At 37.7% G+C, this 22,368-nt stretch overlaps 1 protein-coding gene across 1 annotated transcript in view; it reads left to right on the top strand.

Moving 5' to 3' along the window:
• The window catches only part of AXDND1 (axonemal dynein light chain domain containing 1), a 79,902-nt gene that overhangs the window by 15,518 nt on the left and 42,016 nt on the right, over positions 1–22,368 (top strand). The window contains exons 10-15 of the mRNA XM_055418805.2: positions 2,555–2,695; positions 3,395–3,499; positions 11,183–11,303; positions 16,103–16,204; positions 17,031–17,194; positions 20,380–20,455. Coding sequence (XP_055274780.2) covers positions 2,555–2,695; positions 3,395–3,499; positions 11,183–11,303; positions 16,103–16,204; positions 17,031–17,194; positions 20,380–20,455 — 709 coding nt within the window. The remainder of the gene's footprint in view (positions 1–2,554; positions 2,696–3,394; positions 3,500–11,182; positions 11,304–16,102; positions 16,205–17,030; positions 17,195–20,379; positions 20,456–22,368) is intronic.

Genomic DNA, 22,368 nt, shown 5'->3' with positions numbered 1-22,368 from the left:
CCAGCAAATGGTAACACCTCGCATGCCCCAGAAATACTCTGTATCAGCCCCAAGTTTGTTTGTCCGTTTGTTTGTCACTAGTTTTCTGCTTTATGTCTTTCTGATCAGCTAATGTGTTTGTCTGCTTTTCATGCAACTGTCTCTCAGGCCTGTTGCTGTAGAAGGAGGGTTTCATATGAAACAGAATTTCATAATAGCTGTTTTTTATAAGGGGAAGAATAACTGACAGATTGGTTATAAGCTGAGTAAGACTCACAGAAATAGGGCTACCACAGTAATTATTTTTGGTTGACATTATGTTTACCTTTGCATGCAGGCACCTGACTTTTTTTCCGGTTGTTATTTTTTCAAATATTTTATGGGAATTTTCAAATATACACATAAAAATGGAAAGAATTTTACTGTGAGCACACATACATCTAGATTCTGCCATTAATATACTTTTCTTGCTTTATCACTTATCTGTCCATCTAGCAATCCTGGTATTTATCCACCAATTTCGTGTACTTAAAAGGCAGACATCAGTGTATTTCCCTTAGATACTTCAGCATGTATATCATGAATCAGTTCATTATTTATTTGCCATTTTGTTTCTTCTGAGTCTCATTCATGATGATTTAATTACATTAAATGTTTTCCTATCTTCGCTTGTGTGACTAATAATTTGGCTAATCTTAACCATGAAATCCTTAGGGTATAAATGATGGATGCTTCCTGAAGAAATGATTTGCATTTTTTCCTCTTCTGGAATCCTGGCTTCCTCCTACACTCAGGTTGCCTGCTTTGAACAAAGCCCAAGGCTTAGTCTCTGGGACCCACCATTAGCACTTTTACTGGGCCACCTCTAATCTTGCGTTTTCCTAGTGAATACTTTTTACTGGTTACCACTTCCCCCTCCATTGTTAGCTTACTGTATTTAGTTTGTTGCTGTTGTGTTTTTTTTTTTCCATTTCTAGAGGCTTGTGTTTCTTTCTGCGAGCCAAGTAATACTTCAGAAAGTATGCTTTATCATGGATATAATTGTGTGTTTTATAACTAATTAATTTATTTTAATTGGAGGATAATTACTTTACAATATTGTGATGGCCTCTGCTGTACATCAGCATGAATCAGCCATCAGTTCAGTTCAGTTCAGTCGCTCAGTCGTGTCTGACTCTTTGCGACCCCATGAATCACAGCACGCCAGGCCTCCCTGTCCATCACCAACTCCCGGAGTTCACTCAAACTCATGTCCATAGAGTCGGTGATGCCATCCAGCCATCTCATTCTCTGTCGTCCCCTTCTCCTCCTGCCCCCAATCCTTCCCAGCATCAGAGTCTTTTCCAGTGAGTCAACTCGTTGCATGAATCAGCCATAGGCACACATATAATCCCTCCCTCCTGAACCCTCCTCCCACTCCCTCCTCACCCCATCCCTCCAGGTTGTCTCAGAGCACCGGCTTCGGGTTCCCTGTGTCATACATCAAACTCTCACTGGCTGTCTATTTTACATATGGTAATGTATGTGTTTCAGTGCTATTCTCTCAAATCATCCCATCCTCTCCTTCTCCTACTGTGTCCAAAAGTCTGTTCTTTATGTCTGAGTCTCCTTTTCTGCGCTTCACGTAGGATTGTTGGTACTGTCTTTCAGATTCCATATGTATACGTTAATATATGATATTTGTCTCTCTCTTTCTAACTTACTTCATTCTGTATAATAGGCTCTAGGTTCATCCTATAGTTGTGTTTTAATGGAAAAGCCCTTCAGAGTGTCTTGTTCCTATATTGCTAAGAGGGAAAATCCTAAAGAAAGTGTTTTAAAAATTGATGCTTCCTGATGAATGAGCTGCACACTGAACTGATGAACTCCCTGTCACTTTAAGTGTGTAAGCAAGGGCTGGATAATTCTTTTTGTCAGTGGGTGAGAGATTCAACTAAATGATTGTTCCAACTCAAAGATATTGTAATCCTGGGGTCTCAGTTTTTAGAATATACTACCTAGATCACTTTTAAAATAAATGAAGACTTCTCAGTTATGGTATTCATAGTTTATCATCTAGAATAATTTCCAAATAATTTGTTTGATGTTGTTCAGAAGCAAGAGAAATTAATTATTGTACTTAGGGACTTATAGTTGGTGTCCTTTAACATTTTGGTCAATTTAAGAAAAGTGGTTTTATTCATGAATTTAACTATTTATAAAAGTCCCACTGTATTCAAGACACTGTGAGATGCTGTAAATGTATAAATATGTAAGACATAGTTTTTATCCTCATAGAGTTTCTAAATTAGAAGAAGAAATAAAAGAAGTCATTATTTTATTTTACATCTCAGACGTTATGTTCCACATAACTATGACTCTGGTTAAAATTCTCCATAGTTCATTCACTCAGCATTCAAATTCATTCATGAGCATGGCAAGAATTCACAGCCTAGGTCTTTTTCTAGCTTGTTCTTCGCACATAGCTTTTATGAGTGTCCACTATTTTGTTCCTTAAAATTACTTTTCTCTCTCACATATTTTCTGGCTCCTTTTCCTTTCTGCCTGATGTCTTATTTTCCTTTTACTCATGCAGAGAGCGGTATGTACAAATGCTTGACCAAATTGCCCGGCAGATGATTGACTTCTACAAAGACATGGTAACTCAGCGAGTGATGGACCAGCGCATTTTAGAAGAACTGTACAATTTTAAGAATGTTATTGAGGAACTGACCAGGTAAAAACTGTGCTTATCAAAGCTCTGTCTCTAAAGAGAGTAAAAGATACTCAGTAAAAGATACTCAGGAATGATTAAAGGACTCTTTTACTCTCATTTCATTTCATTTTTTGCAAGAGAACAGAAAGACCTGGATAGGGATGTAGAGACATGGGTACATAGGTTAACACAAAACTAAGGCTCTGTGTGTATTTGATAGGGAAAAGACTCTTGTTCTTCCTTCCAAAATAGAGGTACTTATCTTAATCTGGTTTATAGAGCAGTGCCGTGATTATGGATATTAAGGTTCAAATCCCAAAGAGAATAAGCAGTATGTATAATAGCTATCACATTTTGTGATCGGCTAACCCTGTGGCAAGATGTTAGTAGCAGGAATGAAGACAATAGAATAGACATGCCAGTGGGTAGGATAGAGCTGCCTTAAGGCCTTGGCTGCCAGCATCTGCCTTCCCTCCATTCTAGAGAGCTCTCCACATCTTCTTTCTGCCTCTTCTAGCCAGTCTGATTCCATTGCTAAACCTGGTTAGAGTTCACTTGAATGAACACTAGATTTCTTGCCTTGGTTTATAGGGTAGAAAAACTGGGAAGAGATAAACACATGATAATTGAGAAGATTCCTGAGTATAAATCTGATTTCCTAGGCAGAAACTTTTTCAAAATCTTCAGCTATGACTATAAAATTGGCTTGCTCTATTTCAGGGAACTGTGTCTGGTTCGGGCCCATGATATAAAATTAACAAAGGAAGCAGAGAAGGCCCACAGAGATTTGGCACAAGCTCTTTTAGACGCTGAAAAGAATGCCAGGTGAGTTACCAAATGTTAGCCATTATGTCATATTTGCTTCATACCTTCTTTCAAGAAATAAAATTTTTTAGAAGAATTTGAAGTTTTTTAAAATTACAGCAGTTCCTGAAGGAGTTAATATACATAAAGCTCATTGTATATATTAACTCTTCCACACACTGTTGTAATACCCATCTTGTGTCTCCTTGTATGAAAATTTTCCAGGGGTGTAAAACCTAGAAGTGGAATTACTGGGTCATGGCATAGTCTAGCCTCGTCTTGCTGCTGCTGCTGCTGCTGCTAAGTCACTTCAGTCGTGTCCAACTCTGTGTGACCCCATAGACGGCAGCCCACCAGGCTCCCCCTTCCCTGGGATTCTCCAGGCAAGAACACTGGAGTGGGTTGCCATTTCCTTCTCCATAGATATTACCAAATACTCCCTGAAGTAGTTGTACCAGTGTAGCCTGTAATCAGTGTATGAGATTTCCCTTTTGCCCATATCCTTTATAGTCTTATAAATATGAAAATGTATCTGGTTTTTGTTTGCATTTTCCAAGTTAGTAGTTAGTAATGTGAGTCTAGTTCTCTTTTAGATGTTAGTGACTCTGCTGAGGTCCTAATGTTGTTATTCTATTTCAGGGACTTAGCTGACTTTTTCTATAAAGGGCCAGATGGTGAGATACGGTTTCTAATACAACTCTGCCTTTGTAAATGTGTGCCATTGTAATGCAAAAGCAGCCAAGGACAATAACAAAACATCACAGTGTTTCGATAAAATTTTATTTCAGTCAGTTCAGTTCAGTTCAGTCGCTCAGTAGTGTCCGACTCTCCGCGACCCCATGAATCACAGCACGCCAGGCTTCCCTGTCCATCACCAACTCCCGGAGTACACTCAAACTCATGTCCACAGAGTCGGTGATGCCATCCAGCCATCTCATTCTCCGTCGTCCCCTTCTCCTCCCGCCCCCAACCTTTCCCAGCATCAGAGTCTTTTCCAGTGAGTCAACTCGTCGCATGAGGTAGCCAAAATTGAAATCTGAATTTATAACATTTCCATTTACTACAGAATATTATTCTCCTATTGTTTTTTAACCACTAAAAACCATTAAAAAGTAAATCAAATACATAAAAAATTTTAAAAGTAAAATTCTTAACTCATGGGGTATACTAAAGCAAGCAATGGGCCAGGTTTGACCCACAGACTGTAGTTTTCTAACTTCTATTTCATTTTCACATTCTATTTCATTTTCTGTTAGAGTTCTGATTACTAGGAAGCTCTTGGGTATGTATCAAAAGATACATCTGATTGCATTTTAATTTCTTTAGTTGATTTAAAATATTATATTATCATAGAAACAGTACATGTGCCTTTTAAGAAAATTAATAAATACAATAAAAATAAATTTAAAAAAATCACAATTTCACTCCCTATAGATTACTACTGTAAATACCTTAGTGTGTATTCTTATGGATCTTTTTTCTATGTATATGTGCATATGTGCATTATTTAAACTAAAATACTGTTAGCCTGTTTTTTCAATCAATAATCCATACCTGTTTCAGCAAATTTTTACCTCATATATTACCCAATTCTTTTTTTTTTTTTTTTTTATTTATTCGACTGCACTGTGTTGCATGTGGGATCTTAGTTCCCTGAGCAGGGATTGAACCTGGGACTCCTGCATTTAAAGCATGAAGTTTTAACCCCTGGACCACCAGAAAAGTCCCAACCCAATTCTTATTTGAATGTTCAGACACGACTGAACAACTTCACTTTGACTTTTCACTTTCATGCATTGGAGAAGGAAATGGCAACCCACTCCAGTGTTCTTGCCTGGAGAATCCCAGGGACGGGGGAGCCTGGTGGGCTGCTGTCTATGGGGTCACACAGAGTCGGACACAACTGAAGTGACTTAGCAGCAGCAGCAGCAGAATGAGAGGGGTACCTTGATCATTTTTTGTCCCCTGAATGTACTACTGTGTTCTGTAGCTGAGTCCTTGTTATCTTAGTCAATAACTACCTTATACTCTGTCTGTTGTCCTCTGATCTCTGATATTACCTCTCCATCCTCTTTCTGAGCTGGTGACCTTGCTTTCTAAAAGACAGAAGCAAATTGAAGAGAGAGCTCAGTTCTCTCTGCATCTCCCCACCCCCCTACATCTGTGCTCATACATCCGCTCTTTCCTTCTCTCACTGTGGATAAACTGGCTCTTTTCTAAGGTCAGCCTCTCCATTTGTGTCCTATTACATCTGCTCTTAACGTACTCTTGATATTTTCAGCAAATATTCCCTCTTTCTCCTGTGTCACTAATATTTCCCTCTACTTGATCAGTCACACCAGTATACAAATATGCTATAATTGCTCTTATCTTAAAAACAATAATAACAAAAGAAAAACCCCCTTCCCCAGACCCAAAAACCATACAGAAAAACTTCCAAGTCTCTGAGGATGACAAATCCCCTTCTAGCTGTGGCTCCATTTTTCTGTTCCCCTTACAACAGACTTCCTCAAAAGGTAGTCATACTCCTATTCTCCACTTTCTGTCCTCCCGTTATCACTTGAACCCACTCCAATCAGGCTTTCAACCTCACCATTCCACCAAATTGCACTTGTTAGAGTCACCATTGACTCCCATGTTATTATATCCAAAGGCCCATTCTCAATTCTCATTTAGCTTGACTTACCAGCAACATTTGTAATAACTGACCAGTTGCTTTTACTTAAAACCATGTATTTTAGAATATTATTCTGTCCTAGTTTTCCTACGACTTTACTCTTGGCTCCTTATTGATATCCCTTACAGGTTCCTTTCATCTTGCCAATTTCTATTTATTTATTTAATTGAAGTATAATTGATTTACAGTGTTGTGTTAGTTTTTGGTGCAGAGCAAAGTGATTCAGTTTTATGTGTGTGTGTGTATATATCAGTTCAGTTCAGTTCAGTTGCTCAGTCGTGTCCAACTCTTTGTGATCTCATGAACTGCAGCATGCCAGGCCTCCCTGTCCATCACCAATTCCCAGAGTCCACCCAAACCCATGTCCATTGTGTCTGTGATGCCATCCAACAGTCTCATCCTCTGTCGTCCCCTTCTCCTCCTGCCCTTAATCTTTCCCATCATCACGGTCTTTTCCAATGAGTCCGCTCTTCTCATCAGGTGGCCAAAGTATTGGAGTTTCAGCTTCAACATCAGTCCTTCTGATGAACACCCAGGACTGATCTCCTTTAGGATGGACTGGTTGTATCTCCTTTCAGTCCAAGGGACTCTCAAGAGTCTTCTCCAACACCACAGTTTAAGAGCATCAATATTTTGGCGCTCAGCTTTCTTTATAGTCCAACTCTCACATCCATACATGACCACTGGAAAAACCATAGCCATGACTAGATGGACCTTGGTTGGCAAAGTAATGTCTCTGCATTTTAATATGCTGTCTGGGTTGGTCATAACTTTCCTTCCAAGGAGTAAGCGTCTTTTAATTTCATGACTTCAGTCACTGTCTGCAGTGATTTTGGAGCCCCCCAAAATAAAGTCAGCCACTGTTTCCGCTGGTTTCCCGTCTATTTGCCATGAAGTGATGGGACTGGATACCATGATCTTAGTTTTCTGAATGTTGAGTTTTAAGCCAACTTTTTCACTCTCCTCTTTCACTTTCATCAAGAGGCTCTTTAGTTCTTTTTCACTTTCTGCCGTAAGGGTGGTGTCATCTGCATATCTGAGGTGATTGATATTTCTCCCAGCAATCTTGATTCCAGCTTGTGCTTCCTTCAGCCCAGCGTTTCTCATGATGTACTCTGCATACAAGTTAAATAAGCAAGGTGACAATATACAACCTTGATGTACTCCTTTTCCTATTTGGAACCAGTCTGTTGTTCCATGTCCAGTTCTAACTGTTGCTTGCTGACCTGCATACAGGTTTCTCAAGAGGCAGGTCAGGTGGTCTGGTATTCCCATCGCTTTCAGAATTTTCCACAGTTTATTGTGATCCACACAGTCAAAGTCTTTGGCATAGTCAATGAAGCAGAAATAGATTTTTTTTTGGAGCTCTCTTGCTTTTTCCATGATCCAGCAGATGTTGGCAATTTGATCTCTGGTTCCTCTACCTTTTCTAAAACCAGCTTGAACATCTAGAAGTTCATGGTTCATGTAATGCTGAAGCCTGGCTTGGAGAATTTTGAGCATTACTTTTCAGCATGTGAGATAAGTGCAATTGTGTGGTAGCTTGAGCATTCTTTGCCATTTTCTTTCTTTGGGATTGGAATGAAAGCTGACCTTTTCCAGTCCTGTGGCCACTGTTGAGTTTTCCAAATTTGCTGACATATTGAGTGCAGCACTTTGACAGCATCGTCTTTTAGGATTTGAAATAGCTCAACTGGGATTCTATCGCCTCCACTAGTTTTGTGTGTGTATGTATATATATATATATGAGCTGAAGGCAGAATATACATATAAATATACTTTTTCATATTCCTTTCTATTATGGTTTATTATAGGATATTGAACATAGTTCTCTGTATAATACAGTAAGATCTTGTTTGTCTGTTTTATATATAGGAGTTTATATCCGCTAATTCCAAAGTCCCAGTTTATCCTTACTCCATTCCCTTTTCCCTTTGGTTAACCGTAAGTTTGTTTTCTCTGTCTGCATCTCACCAATTTCTGAGTGTTGGCATGCTCATTCTTGGATCTTTCTTCTTTCTGTACTCATTTCCTAAGTGAATCTATTCAGTTTCCTGGCTTTAGATGCCATGATCTATATACTCTCAATTCATAAATTTCTATCTCCAGCTTCAACCATGTCCACAAATTTGTAGCTCTAGCTTCAGTCTTCTCGTTGAATCCCAGACATGTATTCAACAGCCATAATATTTTTGCTTAGATGCTTAACATTCCCAAACTGAATTCCTGTTCTTCCCCCTCAAATCTGCTCTTCCCACATGCTCTTCCCCGTTCAGTTAATGGCAACTCCCTCCTTCTAGTTTCTCCAGCAAAAAGTTCTGCATTATCCTTGATCCCTTTTTTCTCTCACATCTCACATGTCTCCATTAGCAAATTTTGTCAACTCTCCTTTCATTATATATACAGAATTGTCACTACTTTAACTACTACCATCTTCATCTCTTGCCTGGGGTATTACAATTAACTTCTAAATGACCTTTTTACTTCTGCCTTTACACTTGGTGAGTCTGTTCTCCGCACACCAGCCAGTATAATCTCTTAACACTTGACTAAAATGATGTCTTTTCTCTGTTCAAAATTCTTCAGTACCTCCCTATCTTACAGTAAAAGACCATTTTTATGAAATCACAGGACTCATCCTACCAGAATTTCTCTGACTTCTGCTTTATTCTAAATCTGCTTGTCTTTGTGCTGTTCTTTAAACACACTAGGGTGGCCTGCTTTAGGTCCTGGAGTCCTTCTCCCCCAGACAGCTGTATGGTTTCCTCCCTCCTTCTTTTGGACCTTTGCTCAAATGTCTTATCAATATGGTCTTTCCTGATCCCTCTATTTAAAATTATAATACACTTCATATTCTTAATCCGCTTTATCTGACTTATTTTTATCCACAGCACTATCACTATTTAATATAGTATGTTTTACTTTAATTTGTTTATTAGCTCTCCTAAATAACTTTATAAGGGCAAAGTTTATTTTTAGTTTATGTTTAGTTTTGAATATTACTTGGGTTATAGCAGGCACTAAACAGATATTTGTTGAATGAATTAAAAAAATAAACTAGACCTTCTATTGTGCTAATGTCCATTATAAGAACAAAACATCTAAAATCAAAGAGAAGGGGAAGAAAAAAAAATAAATAAATAAAATCAAAGAGAAGGGGAAGAAAAGAGAGGAAAAAGGTCTCCCTTTCTTTAAACATTGATGGTTCTGAAGTAGGATGGTTCGTGTTTTGCATGTGATTAGAAATTACAGGTAATATTTTTATAATGATTATTTTGTTGAAAATTTAGAAAATACAGACACACATAAATAAGAAAATAAAGAACATTCACAATTCTTTTAGAGTTAACTACTATTACTATTTCAGTGTTTTTCTTTTTTCTATATATTTTTTAAAAAATCATATAAAGCTGAATATAGACCATTATCATTTGGGTTTTCTTGTTTTATGTTTTACACAAAAATTTTTCTTATGTGTGAAGAACATGATCTTTAATTAGCAACAGAGTATTTAATTAGCAACAGAGTGTTTTCATCAGAGAGCTACATTATGTATTTTATTTGGCCAGTCCGTTGTTTTTGGACATTAAGGTTATTTCTGCCTTTTTTCTTTGGCTGTTATAAACGAGGGTCATTAATTTTAGTGTGTAGCTGTTAAGGTTATAGGTTGTTGAATTATGTGTATATTCATCTGCATGACATCTACAGTGATTAATTTTTTTGCAGTTTGAATGAGTCGAAGCCTCCAAATAGAAGGAGGCTTTAGGAACTGATGTTGGTGGCTAATGGCTTTCAATGAAATCAGAATAATTTTATGTCACTAGCTTTTTATTCTTTCAGAAAAGTTAATGTCCTTGTCGTTTAGTCGCTAAGTTGTGTGCAACTCTTTTGAGGCCCCATGAACTGTAACCCACCAGGCTTCTCTGTCCATGGAATTTTCCAGGCAAGAATACTGGAGTGGGTTGCCATTTTATTCTCCAGGGGTTCTTCCCCACCTAGGGATGGAATCTGCGCCTCCTACATTGGCAGGCAGATTCTTCACCACTGAGTGACCAGGGAAGCCCTAATATTCTTTAGGAGGAAGTGTTTCAAAAGGTTTGTGAAAAGCTACCAATCACTTTATAACTTCTGTGTTTGTATTTAATCTTGGAAGGGCTTTTAATTCAGTTAGAAGGAAAAGATATATTTTGGTAAACATGAAGAAAAAAGATTTAAAATAAAGGCACTTAATTAAACTTAAGCTTTTGATTGATTGGTAGAGAATTTCTTTAAATCTTATGCTGCTGCTTCTGCTGCTGCTAAGCCGCTTCAGTTGTGTCCAACTCTGTGCGACCCCATAGACAGCAACCCACCAGGCTCCCCCGTCCCTGGGATTCTCCAGGCAAGAACACTGGAGTGGGTTGCCATTTCCTTCTCCAGTGCATGAAAGTGAAAAGTGAATGTGAAGCCGCTCAGTCGTGTCCGACTCTTCACGGCCCCATGGACTGCAGCCTACCAGGCTCCTCCATCCATGGCACTTTCCAGGCAAGAGTACTGGAGTGGGTTGTCATTGTCTTCTCTGAAATCTTATGCTAATTATATATAATTTTAAAATATAGCTCACAATTATTGGGCTTTGTGCCTTTGATTCTTCTTAGTAAAGAATGCTAAATTCAATGAGGAAAAAAAAGCTAAAAACTATTGTATTACTACTGCATGTATTTAGAATTTTTCATTAAATGTCTTGTTGTTATACCATTGGAATACTATGGTGTGAAAATTCTAGAGAATAAATAAGAATATGATGAAAAGTGTTTAGAGCAGGGAACAATATATTAAACTTTTTCCTTAAGACCTCTGTAAGATTTATACATGAAATGTGAATTTTTTTTCTTCTCTTTCCCTGTATATTAATGTTACTAATATATCCAGCAATTATGTCATGATTACCTTATGATGAGTTTTAAAGGAATAAATTGCCTGCTTTAGAACAAAGTTATTTTTTTGAGATATGTATTTATGTATCTGTTTTTTAATTTTTCTTTTAGAATTATAGAAGATTATCATGACTTATATACATTACAAAGAGAAAGGATGGAGAGTGATATTAAACAGTTAATGGTGGAAAGAGATATCTGGAGCTCAGCTACATATGAATTATCTGTAAAGGTTGTTTCATCTGAAATCAACTTCTTTTTTGGCTAGATAAAGTTTCATTTTATAATTTTCAATAATCCAGACAAAAATCTTGTTTGATATTAAAATTTTTATTGAAGTGTACTTCATTTACAATGTTGTATTTAATTTCTGCTGTACAGCAAAGTGACTCAGTTATACATATATAGACATTCTTTTTTCATCTTCTTGTCCATTATGGTTTATCACAGGATATTGAATAGAGTTCCCTATGCTATACAGTATAGGAAATTATTGTTTATCCATCATATATATAATAGTTTACATTTACTAATTCCAAACTCTCAATCCTTCCCTGCCTAACTCTCTTTCTTCCTTGGCAACCACAAATCTTTTCTCTATATTTCTGAGTCTATTTTTGTTTTGTAGTTATGTTTATTTGTGTTTATTTTAATTCCACATTTAAGTGATATCATGTTACTTGTCTTTGCTTCTGACTTCACTTAGTACTATAATCTCTGAAAGGGAAAGTGAAAGTCACTCAGTTGTAATTCTCCAGGCCAGAATACTGGAGTGGGTAGCTATTCCCTTCTCCAGGGGATCGTCCCAACCCAGGGAACGAGCCCAGGTCTCCTGCATTGCAGGCTGATTCTTTACCAGCTGAGCCACCAGGGAAACCCAAGAATACTGGAGTGTGTAACCTATCCCTCTTCACCAGCAGATCTTCCTAACCCAGGAATCAAACTGGGATCTCCTGCATTGCAGGTGGATTCTTTACCAGCTGAGCCACCAGGGAAACCCAAGAATACTGGAGTGTGTAACCTATCCCTCTTCACCAGCAGATCTTCCTAACCCAGGAATCAAACTGGGATCTCCTGCATTGCAGGTGGATTCTTTACCAGCTGAGCTACCAGGGAAGCCCTTGATAATCTCTAAGTCCATCTGTGTTGCTGCAAATGGCATTATTTCATTCTTTTTAATGATTAAGTAATATTTCATTATGTATATTATATATCTATATGTATATTATAAAAAATAAATAAAAATTAACAAAAAATTTTATTTATTTTTTAAAAATTAATTTGTTTTGGAATATAGTTAATTTACAATGTTGTGTTAGTTCTGCTGTACAGCAAAGTCAATCAGTTATATGTATACATATATTCACTCTTTTTAAAATCCTGTTCCAATATAGGTCATTACAAGTTATCTGTCTTACATATAAGTGTATATATTATATATATATAAGTATATATATTATAATTGTATATATATATTATATGTGTATATGTCAGTCTCAATGTCCCAATTAACCCCTTTCATCTCTCTTTCCCCCTTGGTAACCATATTTGTTTTCTACATCTGTGACTCTATTTGTAGATTGGTTCTTTTGTACAATTTTTTTTTGGGTTCCACATATGAACATCATATGATACTTGTCTTTGTTTGACTTGCTTCACTTGGTATGACAATTTCTAGGTCCATTCATGTTGCTGCAAATGGCATTTCATTCCTTTTAATGGCTGAGTAATATCCTAGTGTGTGTATGTGTGTTTGTGTGTGTATGTGTGTTTGTGTGTGTGAGTGTGTGTACCACATCTTCTTTATCCATTCATCTATCATTGGACATTTAGGTTGTTTTCATGTAGACAAAATCTTTAGAAATGAAGATATATATTTAATTGATGAATAATGCAACTATTCTATTATAAGCCTCGAAAAGGAAAATTTACATTTTCTTCTCTTGTTTCTTCTCTATTGGGTACCTGCCTATTGCCCAATTAAGGGCTCTTTTTTTTACCTGAACCTATGAGTATGAGCAGGTATTCTATTTCTGTTGTTTGTGAATGTGTTAAAACTTTCAACTTTAATTAGATATTAATAAACTAGGGAAAGTGGTTTGTTTTTTTTAATGATGTAACTGTATTACGATCACTGGATAAGTCACTTTGGTTCTATTATTTAATACTTTGGTACCCAAGATGACAACTGAAATATGGCAGCCTGTAGACAATGACAAGATGCTTTAGGAAAGTATTATAGCAATGTCCCACAATACAGTATTCAGTGTTTCCTGGTTGATTGCCTAATGTCACATCTGGAAATTACAATATTAACAGAAAATTATGACCCTAAACACATTCAAAATGTTGTCCCACTTTCCTCTGGAATAGTCAGATCTCATCTATGACATGAAAGTTCTATTCTGATGCAGAACTTTAAAAGAGACATTGATATGTCCAGAGAAACAATTGTGACAGTAAATATATGATATAAGAAACAAACCAGTAAAAGAAACAGACTCACAGATAGAGAGAATAAACTAGTGGTTACCAGTGAGGAGAGGGAAAGGGGGAGGGGCAAGGTAGGGGAAGGGAACTGAAGTATGAACTACTATGTATAGCAAAATAAGCCACAAGGATATATCATACAGCACAAAGAATATTGTCACTATTTTATAATAAGTACAAATGGAATATAACCTTTAAAAATTGTCAGTCACTATGTTGTACACCTGAAACATGTAATATTATACATCAATTCAGTTCAGTTCAGTCGCTCAATTGTGTTCAACTCTTTGCAACCCCATGTACTGCAGCATGCCAGGCCTCCCTGTCCATCATCAACTCCCGGAGTTTACTCAAACTCATGTCTATTGAGTCAGTGATGCCATCCAACCATTTCATCCTCTGTAGTCCCCTTCTCAGTAGTCCTGGCCTTCAATCTTTCCCAGCATCAGGGTCTCAATTATACCTTTATTTATTTATTTATTTATTTTTTCTGTACCTTGAAAATATTTATTACCATGCAGCCACTTTCTAAAACATGATAAATATTGCTGAACAGAATTAATTAAATCTGTTACAAAACTGGTGAAACATGAAATATTTGTTTAAGTATTTATTTACTTAACCTTGAGGTTTTGTAAAAAATAAAATTTGACAAGAGAATTGTTATTCAAGACGATTATGAAGGAATAGTGGATGAAGTCATTCTGACATAAATCACAGCAGGACCTCCAAGACCCACCTCCCAGAATATTGGAAATAAAAGCAAAAATAAACAAATGGGACCTAATTAAAATCAAAAGCTTCTGCACAGCAAACGAAACTCTAAGCAAGGTGAAAAGACAGCCTTCAGAATGGGAGAAAATAATAGCAAATGAAGCAACTGATAAAGGATTAATCTCCAAAATATACAAGCAGCTCCTGCAGCTCAATTCCAGAAAACTAAGTGACCCAATCAAAAAATGGGCCAAAGAACTAAACAGACATTTCTCCAAAGGAGATATACCTTAATTTAAAAGAAAAAAGAAACAAATCTGGGAACTAGTATGTTCAGTGGGAGGAAAAAAACAAGGGAGTTACCTCATCTAGAAGTATTTAAACAGTAGAGAACTAACTGACCACTGGTAAGAGATTCCTATAGAAGAATACCTTGAACTAGTGGGTCTTTGTATTAGATCATCATACTTGCTCCTTGGAAGAACAGGTATGACAAACCTAGACAGTGTATTAAAAAGCAGAGACATCACTTTGCCAACAAAGGTCCATCTAGTCAAAGCAATGGTTTTTCCAGTGGTCATGTATGAATGTGAGAGTTCAACCAAAAAGAAGGCTGAGGGCCGAAGAATTGATGCTTTCGAACTTTGGTGCTAGAGAAGACTCTTGATAGTTCCTTGGACAGCAAAGAGATCAGATCAATCAGTCCTAAAGGAAATCAACCCTGAATGTTCATTGAAGGACTGATGCTGAAACTGAAGTGCCAATACTTTGGCCACCTGATATGAAAAACTGACTCATTTGAAAAGACCCTGATGCTGGGAAAAACTGAGGGCAAAAGGAGAGCAGTGGGTGACAGAGGATGAGATGGTTGGATGGCATCACCGACTCAATGGACATGAGTTTGAGCAAATTCAGGGAGATAGTGATGGGCAGAGAAGCCTGGTGTGCTGCAGTTCATGGGGTTGCAGCGTCGGACACAACTTAAGCGACCAAACAACAAGAACAATAGGAAATAATAGTTATAATGTCAACTCCCTGAAAATAAGGACTATGTCTGTTTTGTTCACCATTATATACAGAGTGTCTTGACTAGTCAGTGATTCATTGAATGACTATATAATTGATTTCGTATATCAGTGGTTCTCAAAGTATGATCCACAGACCCCCTTGGAGGTCCATAAGATCTTCATGAGGTCAAAACGAGTTTCATTGTAACACTGTTGATATTTGCCTTTTTCACTCTCATTCTCATGTGAATGTACAGTGGATTTTTCTTGAAGCTACATGGTATGGGATATTACAACAGACTGAATTCAAAAACAAATGAAAATACAGCCCTATTCTATTAAGCAAACATTAAAGAGATTTGTAAAATGTGAAACTGTATGTTCTTTTCAAGTTTTTGTTTTAGAAAACATAGTTATGTTTCTGAAAAAACTTAAAAATATAATGGGTTTATTAATGTTTACGTGAATTAACAAATGTATATTTTAAATAATTTCAGTTAATTTCCAAAGCAATAAATAGCAGTATATATAATCCATGTAAATAAAAGCTCTTTGGTATTCTCAATAATTTTTAAAAGTGTAAAGGAGTTTTGAGATAAAATTGTTTGAGAGCCTCTGCTGTATACCATGTTCAATTTGGTTCCAGTTCAGTAGTTTAAGAAAACATGGATTTGTGGTTCAAATTAGTGATTTAAAAAAGAAATTGTGACTGAATTAATGATTCAATGAAAAATTGGTAAGTGAAATTGGTTTGGGTTTAATAAATTACAATAGTTTGTTAATGTTTTAGATTCCTAATTTTAGTACTTTCTAAAAATAGGTAATTGAAAGAAATAAAGTCCTGTTGGCTAAAAGACTTTACCTCAATGAAAAAAGCTGGAATAATTATACTAAGCATTTCATCGTACTGCTATCATCTAAGGTAAAGCTCGTTTCATTTGAGTCATGGAAAAAGAGACTTCACCTATTGAGGGTTGAAGCTGCAAGAAGTTAGTTTATGGATTAAATTTTAAATATAGTTTATATTTGTGCTTTATTGGGGGCAGAATGAAAAACCTAAGGAAAGTGAATAAAGTCTCTTCTTTTTATTTGTCTTCCGATTCAAGCAATTTGAGCAATTTATCTAAGTTAACACTGCAGATGTTACTTACAGAGTTATAGTGCTCAAAAATTTAACTATGTTCATTGATTATTGATGTATTCTATGCAATTTGATGAGCAAATTCAGTGAGCACATTAGGTTGCAAAGAAAGGAGTGGCATTTAGTATGTTTCTAGAGTCAAATCATTTATACTAGTCATTTCGTTTAATTCTTACAACAATCCTGTGAGATATATATTAGGGTCTTTATTTTTTGGAAAAGAAAATTTCATCTGAAATTAAATAATATCCCCCAAGCCAATAAATGACTAGGATTTACATTTGGTTCTGTTTAACTTTGAAATTCCTATTCTTTTGAATGTACTGCCCAGCCTGCCAAGTCCTGTGAGGAAACTGGGCTCATATTGCAAAGGAAAAAATCTTGATTCTAATTTTTTTTTTTTTTTACTGTGGAAAAATTCACCACCAAAAGGACTATATAATAGCGTCACTGATATTTTGAAAGCGGAATATCTGTTCAATTTTTGGATCCATTTTCTATGAATGTCTCTAGTATTAACAGTATTAATAATGGCCTGGTGCATGCTAGTAAGTATTTGTTACATGGATAAATGAATAAGTGGTTCAATTCTGTGCATTTTATCTAGGACACTTCAGACCTTGCACTATTGCAGAAGTTGACACAGAAATGGAGACATTTAGTGAATAAATTTCAACAGGAAGTGGAGCAAAATGAAGAGGCTACAAGGGAGAGATTGCAAAGTGTTAAGGATGGCCTTGTCAAGTGGCAGCAGTTCTTCAGAAATAATATGTGGGTCTTCAAGAATCTTGTTTTTCTGATTATATGACATCATGTTTGATAACTCAGTCCAGATCTTTCTCTCTTTATGTTTCATTTCTCTTTTACCTTGTAATTACTCTGACATTGATTTTGGTGAGGTAACCAGCTGCCCTTACAAGGGCACAATCCTGCTAGGAACTTGAATGGTCTTACATCATATTGATCATACTGATCCCTGTACCAAACTGCTGCTGCTTCCATTGAAATCCAACTCTTTCTTTTCTTTACTCTTTTTAAAATCAAGTCAACTTAATGTCTATTGGCACACTTCATATGTGGATCCATCTGCAAATTCTGTAGCACAGTGCATGTGCAGAGGAGTGGAATCAATGGCTGGCAGTTATTAGGAGGTTGGTTTTGATTGGATATCATACTTTGTAACATAAATTTGACAATGGAAGAAGCTGCCTATAAAGTAGTTAAGTGGAGGCTGGTTGACTAAATCATAGCCAGGGTTAGTGGGAATTTATACTTTAAATGCAGGCTGGACTCAATGTTTTCTAAAGTTTTTTTGTTTTTGTTTTTAACTTTAAGATGCTTTGTGTGTTGAGGAAACACAGTTCAGTTCAGTCGCTCAGTCGTGTCCGACTCTCCGCGACCCCATGAATCACACAGCACGCCAGGCCTCCCTGTCCATCACCAACTCCCAGAGTTCACTCAAACTCATGTCCACAGAGTCGGTGATGCCATCCAGCCATCTCATCCTCTGTCGTCCCCTTCTCCTCCAGCCCCCAACCTTTCCCAGCATCAGAGTCTTTTCCAGTGAGTCAACTCGTCACATGAGGTGGCCAAAGTATTGGAGTTTCAGCTTTAGCATCAGTCCTTCCAATGAACATCCAGGATTGATCTCCTTTAGAATGGACTGGTTGGATCTCCTTGCAGTACAAGGGACTCTCAAGTCTTCGCCAACACCACAGATCAAAAGCATCAATTCTTCGGCGATCAGCTTTCTTCACAGTCCAACTCTCACATCCATACATGACCACGGGAAAAACCATAGCCTTGACTAGACGGAACTTGGTTGGCAAAGTAATGTCTTTGCTTTTTAATATACTATCAAGGTTGGTCATAACTTTCCTTCCAAGGAGTAAGCGTCTTTTAATTTCATGGCTGCAATCAGCATCTGCAGTGATTTTGGAGCCCAAAAAAATAAAGTCTGACACTGTTTCCACTGTTTCCCCATCTATTTCCCATGAAGTGATGGGACCAGATGCCATGATCTTTGTTTTCTGAATGTTGAGCTTCAAGCCAACCTTTTCACTCTCCTCTTTCACTTTCATCAAGAGGCTTTTGAGTTCCTCTTCACTTTCTGCCATAAGGGTAGTGTCATCTGCGTATCTGAGGTTATTGATATTTCTCCCAGCAATCTTGATTCCAGCTTGTGCTTCTTCCAGCCCAGCGTTCCTCATGATGTACTCTGAATATAAGTTAAATAAGCAAGGTGACAATATATAGCCTTGACACACTCCTTTTCCTATTTGGAACTAGTCTGTTGTTCCATGTGTACAGTTCTGACTGTTGCTTCCTGACCTGCATACAGGTTTCTCAAGAGGCAGGTCAGGTGGTCTGGGATTCCCATCTCTTTCAGAATGTTCCACAGTTTATTGTGATCCACACAGTCAAAGGCTTTGGCATAGTCAATGAAGCAGAAATAGATGTTTTTCTGGAACTCTCTTGCTTTCTCCATGATCCAGTGGATGTTGGCAATTTGATCTCTGGTGCCTCTGCCTTTTCTAAAACCTGCTTGAACATCTGGGAGTTCACGGTTCACACATTGCTGAAGCGTGGCTTGGAGAATTTTGAGCATGACTTTACTAGCGTGTGAGATGAGTGCAATTGTGCGGTAGTTTGAGCATTCTTTGGCATTGCCTTTCTTTGGGATTGGAATGAAAACTGACCTTTTCCAGTCCTGTGGCCACTGCTGAGTTTTCCAAATTTGCTGGCATATTGAGTGCAGCACTTTCACAGCATCATCTTTCAAGATTTGAAATAGCTCAACTGGAATTCCATCACCTCCACTGGCTTTGTTCGTAGTGATGCTTTCTAAGGCCCACTTGACTTCACATTCCAAGATGTCTGGCTCTAGGTCAGTGATCACATTATTGTGACTATCTTAGTCGTGAAGATCTTTTTTGTACAGTTCTTCTGTGTATTCTTGAGGAAACACATTTAGGTACTATTTACATGTCAAACTGAGAAGAGTAGTTTCAGTTTTTCATATCCTCTAAGAGGTGTTCCCGGAGAAGGCAACGGCAAGCCACTCCAGTACTCTTGCCTAGAAAATCCCATGGCTGGAGGAGCCTGGTAGGCTGCAGTCCGTGGGTTTGCTAAGGGTCGGACACGACTGAGCAACTTCACTTTCACTTTTCACTTTCACACATTGGAGAAGGAAATGGCAACCCACTCCAGTGTTCTTGCCTGGAGAATCCCAGGGACAGGGGAGCCTGGTGAGCTTCCGTCTATGGGGTCACACAGAGTCAGACATGACTGAAGTGACTTAGCAGCAGCAGCAGCAGCAGCAAGAGGTGTTCCAGTTAGTAGATTGGGAAGTGGCAGCTGAAGCTAGTATATATTCAAGCTAGTTGCTGCTGCCATTGTGCAACTTCTGCTGCTTGTTGACTCTCAGCTTGGAGAGGAGCACAGGTGGCAATGGCCTTCTCCTTTCTCCTCAGGAACTACTTTAGCAAGAGCTTTCTTCTTGTGAGGCTTCAAAAGATACTAAAGGAAACTTTTTTTTTTTAACCAGAAGTTGGGGCTCCTGACCTAAATGTTGAGTCTTAATTATTCTTTAGGCTTCCTTTATCTTTATATATGGCCTTCCCAGGTGGCTATTGCTTTGGCCGCTGTGTTCAGCAGGAATTATTCCTATGATGACCTAATTTTGGATGTTGAGGACCCAGAGGCTACCCTCTTAATACTGTCATGGCCTCTGACCCTGTAACTTGCTTCCGCAGGTCTAATTATGATCTGAATTTACATTGTATTTGTAAATTTAAAAATGAATGCCTGTGAGGGAGAGGCTGAACCTGGAAGGCATTTGGGAAAATCATTAGGGAGAAGTATATTATTAATTGTTGTATTATGTGTGGATTCATGATTTTCTTTGTTTATATCTTGTCCTGAGACCATACTCTTGCTCTTTTTCCTTCTTTCAGTGAAAAAGACATTTTATCCCCCCATAAACAAAAGACACTTGAATCAATCGTTCCAGACTTCAAGCAGTGGCTAATGGTAAGACTTTGTAGTAAACAATTTGGTAATCAAAATGCTGTTTGCAAACTTGTCACTCCTTACCTACACCTGAATCATATCTCATCCTTTAAAAATGCCATACTAGGTTTTATGAATGACAAGGAAAACATTAAAACTATAGAGGCTTTTAAAAATACTCGTAAATATTATGTTCTCAGTTCTATTTTTTAGATTTTTGGGTCATATAAAGCTGCTGCTGCTGCTGCTGCTGCTGCTAAGTCACTTCAGTCGTGTCCGACTCTGTGTGACCCCATAGATGGAAGCCCACCAGGCTCCCCCTTCCCTGGGATTCTCCAGGCAAGAACACTGGAGTGGGTTGCCATTTCCTTCTCCAGTGTGTGAAAGTGAAAAGTGAAAGTGAAGTTGCTCAGTCGTGTCCGACCCTTAGCGACCCAAGGACTGCAGCCTACCAGGCTCCTCCATTCATGGGATTTTCTAGGCAAGAGTACTGGAGTGGCTAGGTTGTCAGTAAAAGGATTAGGAAAAGATACTTGGGTGGCAATTAAGATAGTTCTGATTTTCTCATCTAATTATCAGACAGAAATATCTGTGCCTCTCATGTACCTGGCTTTTGTCTTAAGGACACATTGGACTTTAAAACTTATCATCTTTTTAAAAATTGTGGTAAAATATACATAACATAAACTTACCATTTACATCATTTTTATGTACAGGTCAGTAGCCTTAAGTACATTCCCTTTGTTGTGCAACCATCACCACCATCCATGTCCAGAACTTTTTCATCTTCCTGAACTGAAATTCTTCCTATTAAACAGTAACTTCCCATTTTCTCCTCCCTCCAGACCCTGGCAACTGCAATTCTACTTTGTCTTTATAAATTGACTACTCTTCAGTTCAGTTCAGTTCAGTCGCTCAGTCGTGTCCGACTCTTTGCAACCCCATGAATCACAGCATGCCAGTCCTCCCTGTCCATCACCAACTCCCGGAGTTCACTCAAACTCATGTCCATCAAGTTGGTGATGGCATCCAGCCATCTCATCCTCTGTCATCCCCTTCTCCTCCTGCCCCAATCCCTCCCAGCATCAGGGTCTTTTCCAGTGAGTCAACTCTTCGTATGAGGTGGCCAAAGTATTGGAGTTTCAGCTTTAGCATCAGTCCTTCCAATGAACACCCAGGACTAGGCACCTTGCACTCTAGGCACCTCATATAAATGAAATCCTGTAGAATTAATCCTTTTGTGACTGACTTATTCCCTTTGGCATAATACCCACAAGGTTTATCCACACTGCAGCATTTATCAGAATTTGCTGCCTTCTTAAGGTTGAATAATATTCCATTGTATGTATAGAACACACTTTGTTTATTAATAACATCTTTTTAAAATAATGTTTTCAAACTTTGAAAATAGGTTTTAATTTGCTAGTCAAATTGCTATCCTGTTACAGTAGTCTGGTAAGGGAAAATGGAATATTCAGTTCACTCAGTCATTTCCGACTCTTTGTGACTCCATGAACGCCAGGCCTCCCTGTTCATCACCAACTCCCGGAATCCACCCAAACCCATGTCCATTGAGTTGGTGATGCCATCCAACCATCTTATCCTCTGTCGTTCCTTTCTCCTCTTGCCCTCAATCTTTCCCAGCATCAGGGTCTTTTCAAATGAGTCAGCTCTTCGCATCAGGTGGCCAAAGAATTCCTCCAAATGTTAACATCAAACTCATGACCTAATGAAATCTCATCCAATCCCAAGAAACCATTTTCTTTTCTTTTGGAATGATTTGAACAGAATTGAAAATGTTTGTTGTCATAGATACAATATAGTTAGTTTAGCGACTTATTTTATAAGTTCATCTCTTTGACATTGCATAGATGAAATTGAAAAAAATCGTGCTTCTTTTTTATTAGTAGGAATAGTAGTAATTTTCATTCATT

Source organism: Moschus berezovskii, chromosome 17, assembly GCF_049115385.1.
Source record: "Moschus berezovskii isolate FMDL1 chromosome 17, NW_MosBer_1.0, whole genome shotgun sequence".
In the NCBI taxonomy this organism is placed as follows: Eukaryota; Metazoa; Chordata; class Mammalia; order Artiodactyla; family Moschidae; genus Moschus; species Moschus berezovskii.
Note: the sequence above shows the minus strand (reverse complement) of the source record. Positions and strands in the feature narration are given on the sequence as shown.